Below are 12,839 nucleotides of genomic sequence, written 5' to 3'. Positions count from 1 at the left end.
CTGTATGCAACTCCTGATTGGTTGCCGGTCACGTGCACCCGATGGCCATGGGTGCACCGTTATCTATATAGTCAGTCCGCGTCTGACAGCTCGGCGGGGAACATCACGTAGGATCTTCCCCCGACCCGCTGCTACTGATATGTGTAACCACTAACTGTCAACTATCTAAAACCTTATTGTTTAAACCCATGTTGTGTCCGCCCTTCGGAAAGGCGTTGTTTGTTTCTTTTGTTTGTTTATCGAGCCTTATTGTAATATATCTTTTGAGTTCCTTTTATTATATATATAGTTTTATAATAAAACTTTGCATTTGAGCATGGTGACAATGCTGCTAAATATGCATACTGTTTTCACATTGTGACACTGAAGCTGCACTTGTATTTGTATCTACTAACTTTTAGCTACTTTTTATGTATTTGCTGTGTATGCAAGTTGTGACACTGATGCCGTTAAATAGCTACTTTTATCTTGGTCTAGTGTGGTCTAGGTTATCTGGCCCAATTCTGCATATTGATTTGCCTATATGTTAGGCACATTTAACACTCAAATCCTGTTATGTCACTATAGCCATCTGTCACGTGGACTGCGGTCACGTGTGTGTTATGATTTGTTATGATTAGTTTTGTTATGATGTAGTATAGATATATATATTTATTGGTTAATATTATGTATATATCTATATGAGGTAACCGGTGGTGTTGTTATAGTTATATTGTATATATATGTTTAGACCTATCTTTGATATCTCGTATTATATATATATATATATATATATATAGCTATACATCCAGTAGACTTGTTATGAACCATATATGGGGATAGAAAGCGCTTTCTATTATATACGTGTTCTATTTCCACTCCAGGTTGGATTGACTGTATTTATATACCTTGTAGTCCATCAACGAGGGGCCAGCTTAGTCAGACGTCTGATCAACGCCTGACTCCTGATTGGTTGCCGGTCACGTGCACCCGATGGCCATGGGTGCACCGTTATCTACCGTATAGTCAGTCCGCGTCTGACAGCTCGGCGGGGAACATCACGTAGGATCTTCCCCCGACCCGCTGCTACTGATATGTGTAAGCACTAACTGTCAACTATCTAAAACCTTATTGTTTAAACCCATGTTGTGTCCGCCCTTCGGAAAGGCGTTGTTTGTTTCTTTTGTTTGTTTATCGAGCCTTATTGTAATATATCTTTTGAGTTCTGTTTTATTATATATATAGTTTTATAATAAAACTTCGCATTTGAGCATGGTTTCCTTATTCTTCAGTCATATGTTACCTACTTACTACCCCTAGACTCATGGTCTGTAACATATTTGGGATCTCGTCCGTTCTAGAAAACCATTCAAAAGGTTTTTTTGTTTAGTTGGTTATGTGTTTTGGTTGGCTATTTTTGTTGTTGGTAGCAGACCTGTGCGGGTCGGTGTGTGGTGCTGCCGGTGGTAAGTACGTTGCTCGCTTTGGTTTGAGTAGAAGACTTCGGTGCGATGTTATGGCCTCAGATCCTGAGAGTGCTTGTACGGATATCCTGACGTTTAGCGAGTTAGGACAGTGTGATTATTGGGGCTTATGCTCCGTGGCAAAAAAATATCACGTTCCTTTCCCGCACAAAGGCATCAAGAAGAAGGATACAGTGTTTGCTGTTGTGGTGAAAGAGTTGACTAAGCGAGGTGTCATTAGGATGACATCACAGAGTGACACAGAGGACCTACTAGCAGGGCTACTAGCAGTACAGCCGCCGCCTTTAGGGGGGCGAGAGATGGTGAGCCCTCAGTGGCTCAGTCTCAAACTCCAGTTCAAGTTCCAGGGCAACACACCAGCCGCGAGCCCACGGGGGCTCAGGCCCATGAAGAAGGGCAACATGCTAATGCTGGGGGGAGTCCTAACGGGGGAGAGGGTGCTCTGCGCCTCCGGGAATTATATATTCAACGGGAGATTGAACATCTTCGCTTACAGAGCGAGCAATGCAAGCTAGAGCAACAGAACAACTCAATCGTGCCCGTCCGGATGGCCAGGTCTACCTCGAAGGGGGAACCGCAGTGTTGCCCGCCTCCCGGCAGCAGTTACGACAAGGTGGTGTGTCAAGCCCAAGTTCCAGAGATGCGTCAGCGTTTGATGTGAGCAGACAGATAGCCCTGGTGCCTGCGTTTAACTCTTTGAGATATTCATGGATTTCTATACAGTTTGTAGACTTCTCTATGGAAAAATGGCGTTTTTGAATGATTTATTGAAAATTCTCTGTTGTGAATGTGTGACAACGAAAGACCTTCAGAGAAAGCTTGACTTGTCTGCTTCCAGGAAAAAAATGAACTGAGTTGATAAAATGTTTAGTTCTTGTGTTGGAAGCCATTTAAAAGAGCCTGCATTTACACTGTTTTCTGTTTCTAGGACAACCAAAAAAAGTTATGACCAGTTGAAGTTTTATTTTCTAAAGAACTTTTTTTCTGCTGGGCGTACACACCCATGCCATATCTCATTTTAAAGGGTGAGTTGTCTAGTTAAAAAAAGAAAAAGAAAAAAGTTTCACACATGTACCACTGTAGATATTTTGCCATCTATAAATAGCATGGTCAGTCAGGACCAATCTGACCTATCCAGCTAAAAGTTCCCATAGCTCTGCATTGGAACGTGATAGAAACTCAAATTCTTTTTTGGGTAAATGTAGACATTCTAACGCACATTTTGATATATACCATGTCTACATAGTCTTACCAGTACCTTGTATATTCATGCATGAATCTCAAAAACCTGTTACGAAGAAACACAGTTTTGATAAAAAACACATCCAAGGACATTGTTTTGATATGACTTGGTGCCCATGATATGTATCAAAATATAGACTTGAATGTATACTGCATTATAAAAAAAAAATTGGGTTCTTACCATCTACAATTACAGAGTAAATCACAGTTGAAACTCGCTTAGTCAAACCATAAACCTCTGAATAGTGTAAAAATAGCCCGACAGGTATCTCAAATTGGAAAAGTGCACTTTTATTTCTTCAGAACAACACAACCAGAACATAAACATTATAATTTTAAATAATTACAGAAAATAAATAAATACTAATGCAATACATAGTGTACATACTGTACACTATTTTGACATTGACATTGTATGTGTAGGCTATACAGGGTACAGTTCTATTTGACGTTGACAGTGTGTGTGTAGGACACTGACCCCCCCTCCCCCCCTGAACCACCGGAGATGAAGCAGCTTAGCCGCACTGTTACACTTACACTATTTTGACGTTGACATTGTATGTGTAGGCTATACAGGGTACAGTTCTATTTGACGTTGACAGTGTGTGTGTAGGACACCCACCCCCCCTCCCCCCCTGAACCACCGGAGATGAAGCAGCTTAGCCGCACTGTTACACTATTTTGACGTTGACATTGTATGTGTAGGCTATACAGGGTACAGTTCTATTTGACGTTGACAGTGTGTGTGTAGGGTATACAGGGTAAAGTTACAGTTCTATTGACGTTGAGGGTGTAGACTTTCAAAATAAGACAGAAAAAAAGAAAAAAAAAAGAGAACAGTTATTCAAAGTAGTGCTTGATATTCTTGTCCTTGTGGTAAACGAAGAAGCATGGGAACAAACACAAGGGCACCTCACAATCAGGGCAGTAATACAGGGTCATATGCCGGAGTGGTCTACCATTGGGACCGTTACTGAGCAGGTGGAGCCTGCAGGTTCTCTTGTCAATTTTCACTGGCACATGGCCACGCAAATGCACCTCAAGTCTCCTATTCTCGTCACCTGCTCTTGCCCTATATGGACGATCACCCCCCACTGCCCCCTCCGCCTCCTCCTCCTCCTCCTCCTCCTCCTCCTCTGGCCTCCCTGGTCTCAGTGATGTCCACCTCTCCACCACCAACATGATATAGTCCAGGAGAGTTTTTGTCCTGCCCTGTTTGAGTTTGTGCAACACGAACGCATTGTACATCACCATCTGAAACATGTAAAAGACAAACTTCACAGGCCACTTGTAGGACTTACGGGCAAACGGGTAGTAGGAGATATGTTGGTCTAGTTTGTCCACACCATTCATGTACTTGTTGTACTCGTTGACACAATGTGGCTTAATTTTTTTATCCCTGACTGGCTCGCCTGGCGTCACTCTGGCTTTCTTACGCCTCTCAGTGACTGTGACCATCGTGTGTGGGTGGATGGTGCTGCACATTTTGACAACCTTCTTGTCCCGCCAAGCCAACAGCATCACCCCGTCGTTGTTGTGGCGCATCAGAGTCTCGCCCAGCTTCATGTCGCCTGGTTTGCTAAGCCGCTTCATCTCCGGTGGTTCCCCCCTGTTCTTCCTCATCGTCCCACATACATGGGTTCCCAAAGACAGTAGCATAATACACCTGTTCACTGAGTTGTACAGATTGTCCATGTACAAATGGTAGCCTTTGTTGGACAACGGTCCGAGAAGCTCCATCACGGTCGTGTCCAGCCCACAGCCTACTCCGGTATATGGCTTCATGTTCCAGAGGTAGCCCGTCGCTGAATCGGCTAGGCAGTAGGATTTAATCCCCCATTTTACCGGCTTCAACGGATTATAGCACTTCCAAGCCAGTCTTCCCTTCCATAGCATAACACCTTCGTCGATGGATATGTTCTTCTCTGGGGTGTACATGGACTGAAACCGGGCCAGAAGATAGTTCACAAGATATCTGACTTTGTACATGCGGTCCGCTGTGTCTGGAGTCTCCTGGTCACTGAAGTGAAGGAACCGCTTGAGCAGCAGAAACCGGGTCAGGCTCATGGTGCGCCTGAACTGCTGTGTCTCATTAGCCTTACGCCGGGACCAGTATGACACAAGGGTTGGCTTCCTCACAAGGCCCGTCAGGAAAAAGAGCCCGAAGAAATTCTTCAACTCTATCACAGAGACATCCTTCCATTTCTTCACTGTGGAGTGTGGGAGTGGGTCCTGGATCTAGATAGATAGATATATAAGTTAGATTTATTTGCAGAAATTACACCAAAGTCATCAATTTGGGAAAACATCAATGTGGAATATACACAATACACACCATTGCGATGGACTGCGCTGCATATCTGTTGGTCTCATCGCAAATATACTGGAGCAGCTCATCGGTCAGCAACAGCTCAAAGAAGTCCACTGGATCACTCTCTGCACTGAGGTCACAGTGAACACCCGGCTCTCCAGTAAACGGGATGTCCTGTGGCTCCCACCCACCAGCAGACCACCCTGGCGAAGCCGTTGAGTTGGCATCACCTAAATTACAGGAATACACAATTATTAGCATAAAAAACATTGTTTTTATTCATGTAGAATACATCTGGTGGAGCTGTAACATGTGATGAGACTATAAAATGATATACATGATTTTGTTCTGTGCATTGTATTTATACCTGCTTCCATGGGCACAGGGGCAGCATCTGCAGCTGTCGAGATGATGGGCTGTTCATCATCTGTAAAACAACAACCATTTCAATCAATTAGAGGCATGGTGTAGCGTTCTCCATAGTGCCAAATGCAGACAGACTTTAGCCACATCCACAAGTTATTTAGCTCTCTAGTTACTCACCTCCATCCACATCACTGTTCACCTCATCATCGTGCCACTCCTCATCACCCGGTTCTAAATATGTACAAATAAATAATCATTTAGCTGGAGTGCACGCTACAATTACATTCCTTCATACAAAAATGTAGCCAATCACATACGAATTGTGGCCAACACATCCATCTATTCAGTGTTGATCCATTTCAGCCAACACATTGTAGCCAACACACATCAAAGCAAAGCAAAGTGTCCATCGTTGTATCCCCCCCCCCCCACTGCTACAGCGGTGGAGTCCTAAGCGAACCAATGGGGCTTTCAAATAGATCTGTATTGAGCTTGCATGATGATCAAATGAACGTATTGTACCGTGGTTTATATGCTATATATTATGAGAAATGTTCCATTACTTTTTTCCCCATCTATTCAGTATTGTTTTATCGTTTATTATGATCCCTGTTTTTTTGTATTTTGACTAAGGTTTTCAGGAGGAGGCCGCCATCATGCGGCATGCCGCATGATGGCGGCACCTTCGTCAAACCTTCGTCATCGTCAAAATACATTTTTTATATGATAGTTTTATCGTGCATGCTACATAATCCAAATCATTTATTTCTAGCGATCATCTTATATGATTTTGCCTATAAGCCACGGTACAATACACTATTTTGATTATCATGCAAGCGCAATATTATATAGATTTAGTAGTATAATGAATTAGCTTAGCTTTGCGGCCTGCATTACACCACCCTTCCCCCAGCGGCGCGGAAAAGTAATACAAAAAAACAGGGATCATAATAAACGATAAAACAATACTGAATAGATGGGGAAAAAAGTAATGGAACATTTCTCATAATATATAGCATATAAACCACGGTACAATACGTTCATTTGATCATCATGCAAGCTCAATACAGATCTATTTGAAAGCCCCATTGGTTCGCTTAGGACTCCACCGCTGTAGCAGTGGGGGGGGGGGATACAACGATGGACACTTTGCTTTGCTTTGATGTGTGTTGGCTACAATGTGTTGGCATTTTTCGTAACAATGTTTCAGACAATAAGATTCTTACCATCGAGCTCATCGGGGGACGGTTCGGCTCCATCGCTGTCTCGAAACGGCTCAAAGTCCTCTTCGGAGGAAGACTGGGGGGGGGGGGGGCGACAAACCCCTTGGAAAACCTCGTAACCCGTGTAGATCGGCGGAGCACGGTGTCGTCGCTCGAGCCAGGCCGGGGAGAGGGACCGCTAACACTGGGCGCAGGCTTGGGGCTAGTAGATGCAAGAAGGCCGCGATCCTGCAACCCGCTGCCACCGGGCTGGGGACCGGGCGAAGCCGCTTGCCTGCTCTTCTTCTTGACGGGGGACAAGAGCTTCACATCGGGGACGACAGTAGGCTCGACATCGGGGACAAGGGGCTTAGCATCAGGCCCGGGGGGGACAAGAGGCACCACCGCATCTCCTGGCTTCTCTCCGTCGCTACCAGACAACTCCTCGTCGGTCTGAGGTGGAAGAGGATCCGGATTACGGGGCCGGCCCTTCTTCCCGACGAAGACCATGCGGAGATGTTCCTCCATGGTTGTTTGGCGCACACCACCAGTGGAGGTAGAGGGAAGGGGAGATGGACGCTTGGAGCGTTTTTTTGGCGCCATGTCGAACTACACTCAGTCACTGACTACTGACCGACTACACTCGTAATCTACTATATAAACTAACAAGACGTACAGACAAACCAACACTCAACCAACAGACAGACACACACTAAACAGGTAAAAATAAACACACTAAACTAACGATCTAAAGCTATACTATACACAGATAAGACGGTAAGACGCGGACACTTTTTTTTTGTTTTTTTTTGTTTTTTTTTTGACAGACAAAGACAGACACAGACAACAGACTACTAACTAAAGAATCTAAACTAAATATAAACCTAAATTACTACAACTAACTACTAATATTACTACTACTACTACTACTATTACTACTACTACTACTACTGCTACAAAACTCGCTCAATCAATACAATACTACTCACTCACTTTCGACACGCACCATAGACTACTCCAAAACTGTCTTCCCCACGCAGATCCCGGGGGGGTGGCCAGGTTTTATAGCAAAGGATGCAGGTGTGTCACGTGACACGGGTTTTATGGGTAATGTAGTTGGAATATAAGCTCAGGAGTTTAAACAGCGCTCCGGAGGATGTTAATATGGTTAGATTAATAAGAAAAGCTGAAGACGCCAATTGGCGTCATTGATCATTTACGGAATTCTGATGAAGACGCCAATTGGCGTCTTTCATCTTCTAAGGGTTAAGGAAGGTGAGTTGGACAATAATTTATTATTTCGGTGCTTTTGAGAGAATTGCTAAAGCAGTTAATTGGCCAAAAGAGTTCTGGAGTCTATTACTCCAATGTAAATTGACAGGGAGAGCCCAGGATATTTGTAGTGCGCTATACAGACGAATAACAGTCTAAGTCCACACTATTGATCCATAATATATAAATGATAGATAAGGGTTCAGGACAACAAGGCCTTTTCATGGAGGGGTCAGTCTGAAATTTGGACTTAGATTGTTTTTCGTCTGTGATACTCTATGAGAGCTTGGATTATGATGTGGTGAAAGCTGCTATTCTCAGAGGATTTGAAAAAGTGCCGGAGCATTATCGGCAGCATTTTAGATTCGCTGAGAAGTCTGCTACTCAAACTTATGTGGAGTTCGGCCGTGAGAAAAACTTTCGAGCAGCTCAGTGAGCTCATTTGGTTGGAAGAGTTCAAATCATGTATACCAGAACGTATCTCGAAGAACAAAAAGTTGAATCAGTGGCTAAAGCATCTATTAGGGCTGATGAGTTTGAGCTAACACACCGAGCGGGCGCTGGTGGAGCGTCAGATAAACGTGCATGTTTCTACTGCCATGAAGTAGGCCATTTGATTTCACGGTGTTGATTTCACGGTGTCCAAAGGACATTCAACAAAAGGAATGTGTTGTGAATTCAAAAGGTGTAGCTTTTGTACGTTCTGTGCCTCGGTCTGCTCCCCAGACAGTAGTGACTGTCAGGGAGGAGACAGAAGCGTGTTTTGGGCCTTTCATGTTGGAAGGATCAGTGTGTCTGTCAGACGGGGAAGAGGGACGAGTGCCTGTCACAATTTTACGCGACACGGGTGCCTCTCAATCCCTCGTTTTACAGAGCGCACTGCCTTTCTCGGAGAAATCGTTTTGTGGCGCTGATGTATTGGTGTTGGGAGTTGAGATGCAATCCTCCCGAACGCCACTGCATAAGATCCATTTACGTTCTCCCTTGGTATCTGGCTTTGTGCAAATCGGCCTACGGGAAAGTTTACCGATCAAGGGCGTGATGTTAATTCTGGGGAATGATATCGCCGGGGAGAAAGTGTTTCCCTCACTCGAGGTTGTTGAAAAGCCTGTAGCTGCCTGTGTGCGTGCAGAACCAGCCACTGTTTTTCCTGCTTGCGTGGTGACGCGGGCACAAGCGAGAGAATTTGGTGACGTAGTTACGTTGAGTGACACGTTTTTGTGTGCCGAGACGCCGCCGGCGGGTGGTGCTTCACGCAGACAGCAGAAGAAGGCTAGACAAAGTTTTCCGGTAAAGGCTGACTTTGATTTCAACGTCGACAGGGGCACGTTTGTAAACGCACAGAGAGGCGACCCCTCGCTTGCTATGTGTTGGGAAGTGGCTGAAAACAAAAATGCTGCTGCGCCCAGTGCATACGGGCTAGAGGACGGTCTTCTGGGTCCTCATTCACAATGGCGTTTACGCTCATAACGTTACGTAACGTGAGCGGAGCGTGAGCGGACAGGCATTTACATGGATTCCCACATTACGTGGGAATTCATGAACTTGAACGTGAACTTGACGGTGACGTTGGTTGGTCGGAATCTCCGCTAAAAGCTGCGCCAGCTCAGAGGGTAGTGTACGGCTTGCGTAGATTTATTCAGAAGGCTTTAGTCTTCATGCTGAATCAATTAAAAGTCCCCAAACCTCAGATAAAGTATGTAGGCATGTGTCCCCAACATTGGTCAGCACATAAAAAAATGATATCCTATATATACAAGCCGAGTATCACTTGTATGCACTTGTATGCCTATATACATGCATTCTAGAGGCATATTGGTCAAGTTAACCTATGATCCTATACAGAAACTGCCCCGCAAGCTCGACACCTTTTTATTTATTTATTAGGATATTTCTAGCATGCTCACTCTCAGAAGCCTCTCTCAAAATAAAAAATAATTCAAAAATGTGCCGCTAATCAGGACCAGCTTGTTCTAAGTGATCAATGGCACTATATAAGGACCCCGGGGAGCAGCATAAAACCTGTGTGAACAATCAACAATATGGCTGATTTATTGCTGCTCGATTATTTGGCCAACCGAGCTATGAGGAGAGAACGCATCTTCAGGGACCGGGCAAATTTTTTTGAGGAGGATGACGAGTGGCTACGGTGCCGTTTTCGGTTGCCAAGACACTGTTTGGTCGAGCTGTGCGATGCACTGGAGCCAGAGCTGACCAGACAAACAAACAGGTTCGAAATAAAATGTTTAGAAAAATGGTTTCAATTGGATTATTTTTGCCCAGATTTAGACCTATGCCATGCAGCAGTTATTTGTTTACAATGCATTATATAAAATAAATGAAAGCCTGTTACCGTTATTAATTATTAATTATTAATTATTATAGGTCACATCCCATCCCTGCACATGTGCAGGTTTTCTGCACGCTTGGATTCCTGGCCACCGGATCCTTTCAAAGATTAGTAGCCGATCGATCCGGGATCCCTCAGCCATCCCTCAGCCGCACGCTCCCCAAGGTGCTGGATGGCATCATCTGCCATATGGTTCCCAAATATATTTCATTCCCCTACACAGCCGAACAACAGCGACCAATAAAACAGGACTTCCATTTCACAGCAGGATTTCCCAATGTACCCATGTGCGCATCAGGGCACCTGTGGAACCATACCCCTTTTTAAATAGAAAAGGATACCATTCAATCAACGTGCAGTTGATTTGTGACGCACAGATGATCATTTTAAATGCAGTTGCCCGTTGGGAGGGCGGTAGCCATGACTCGTTCATCCTGCAAAACAGCAGTGTGGGCATGCGTCTCGCACAGGGGGCTGCTGGAGACGCATGGCTCATTGGTGAGTGTTTTTCCAATTGTATATATTTAGTGCCATTCCCCCTCACTTGGCTCATGGACATTAAATTGACAAGTGTATGGCTAACCATATCTATCTCTATACCAGGTGATAAAGGATATGCCGTGGCAACATGGCTCATGACGCCACTTTTCACGCCCGAGACCCGACAGGAGAGGGCATATAATGACTGCCATGTCAGAACACGAGCGGTTGTGGAGCGTGCCATCGGGAGGCTGAAGGTCCGTTGGCTATGCATGGACACGGCAGGAGGGACGCTCCTCTACAAGCCCGATAAGGTATTTTTTTTTTAAAACACACACACACACACATTAGACCATCATGAGCTGAAAACGGTAGGCATTAAGGCATGCTATAACAGAACAGGTTTTGTTCAGTCTATTAATTTGTTCCCATCTATAGGTTTGCAAGATCACGATGGCCTGCTGCGTGCTCCACAACATCGCCGAACGGCATGGTGTGCCCCTTCCAGAGGGACTGGCACTGCCCCCACCTGCAGACATGCCGGTGGACCCACCCATTGGCGCAGAGGCCAACAGGCCAGGACTGGCCCTGCGCCGACAACTGATCGCTCGTTTTTGAAGTAAGGATGAATATAGTTTAATTTAATTTATAATTTTAGTTTACGTTTTTTTCGACCCTCTAATTCAGTTAGTTTTAAATAGTTTAGCGGATTTGATATAGCCAGTTTGTTTCTTGATCACATGGTAATAGTTACACAATACAGTTTCATCCGCTGAGCCCGAGGCTGAGCGGATGGCCCTGCAGACGAGGCCTGGGCGGTGGTGGTGGTGGTGGTGGAGCGCTGAGCCCGAGGCTGAGCGGATGGCCCTGCAGACGAGGCCTGGGAGGTGGTGGTGGTGGTCGAGGACAGAGTGCGGCACCAAGCTGCCTGCGAGGTGGTGGAGGCACTGGAGCGCCGCGAGGACGCGGACGCCACGGAAGCATCATCATCAAAAAATACGATTATCATTTGATGTGCCTTTTTCCCCCATTAAAATTATTTACAATTATTTATTGTGCCTTTTTCCTTATTTAACAACATTGTATATGAATCTACATTTAGTTATGGAGCAATGCTGCTTGAATCGAGTGTGTGTAGCCTGTGCCTACAAAAAGGGTCAGTGTGAATGGCACTAGAGCGCAGAACCCTGAGTACTGAAACACCTCATGGCTGCGTTAGCTCACCTGTCCTTTTTACTCTGTATACAAATGAGTGTAGAAGTGGCAACCCGAACAATTACATCATTACATTCTCGGATGATACTTCCATCTTTGCCCTTCTGGATAAGGATAGGGATTTAGCTGACTACTTTTTAGAGGTACAGAGCTTTGTAAAGTGGTGTGATGACAACCACCTTATTCGTAATGTTAACCCTTAGACAGATTACTACTGGAAAACACGTGGAGTTTTGCATTAGTCTTTTCTGCCCTGTACGTGATTTTCCGTAGTTCTCTTTTTTTATTAATACCAATATATTAATTCGGTCCGCACCTCTGTATAGACTATTGAGCATAAATATCAACTACATTTCCCAGAATTCCCGTGTCACGTGACACACGTGTATGCTTTCCTATTGGAAACTGACGCCCAGCCCCCAGTGAACAGGGGGGTTGGTTGACTCCTCCGAGGTGGGCACTGGAGGAAGAGTTTTTCAGCCAGGTTTGCAGTCGCCGCAAAAAAAACAATCTGAAAAATGATCCATCCGTGTCCAGAGGCATTCTCCAGTCCCAGACCGTTGGCCGGGCTGCAACATCCACCCTCGCGGATTACACGTGTGCAATGTTTTTTCTTCTCCCCACCGGAGTTACCACCAAGGCTGATGCCTTCGCTAAAAGGTAATTTTATTGTATTCGAAAATGCCCTAATATGACATGTCTAGTAAGACGATCCCTATATTTGGCCCGAGCCGACCTAGTGCTGATATCAGATAGATGTGGTAGAACCATATATGGATAGATCTAACTGGTTTAGTCATCGTGACAGGCATAGTCGGAGAATATATAACAAGGGTCGGTACTATAGGTGATCGACGTAGCTAACAAAAACATCTGATCAAATGAATGTATTGTACTGTGTCTTTGTGGGCCGAATCGTGGCATCGTGGCATACAAAT

At 44.9% G+C, this 12,839-nt stretch overlaps 2 protein-coding genes across 2 annotated transcripts in view; both read left to right on the top strand.

Moving 5' to 3' along the window:
- Positions 1–12,839, top strand: part of LOC306943933 (elongation factor Ts, mitochondrial-like) — a gene marked incomplete at both ends in the record, with an annotated part of 292,477 nt that overhangs the window by 187,536 nt on the left and 92,102 nt on the right. The gene's annotated exons all lie outside the window — the stretch shown is intronic.
- On the top strand, positions 10,584–11,304 carry LOC306943950 (putative nuclease HARBI1; the record flags this gene model as incomplete). The annotated part of the gene is made up of 3 exons (XM_079530514.1): positions 10,584–10,704; positions 10,810–11,000; positions 11,125–11,304. 3 exons carry the CDS (start codon positions 10,584–10,586, stop codon positions 11,302–11,304), a joined length of 492 nt encoding a protein of 163 aa, XP_079386640.1.

This window comes from Electrona antarctica (genome assembly GCF_951216825.1).
Source record: "Electrona antarctica genome assembly, chromosome: 2".
Classification (NCBI taxonomy): Eukaryota; Metazoa; Chordata; class Actinopteri; order Myctophiformes; family Myctophidae; genus Electrona; species Electrona antarctica.
Note: the sequence above shows the minus strand (reverse complement) of the source record. Positions and strands in the feature narration are given on the sequence as shown.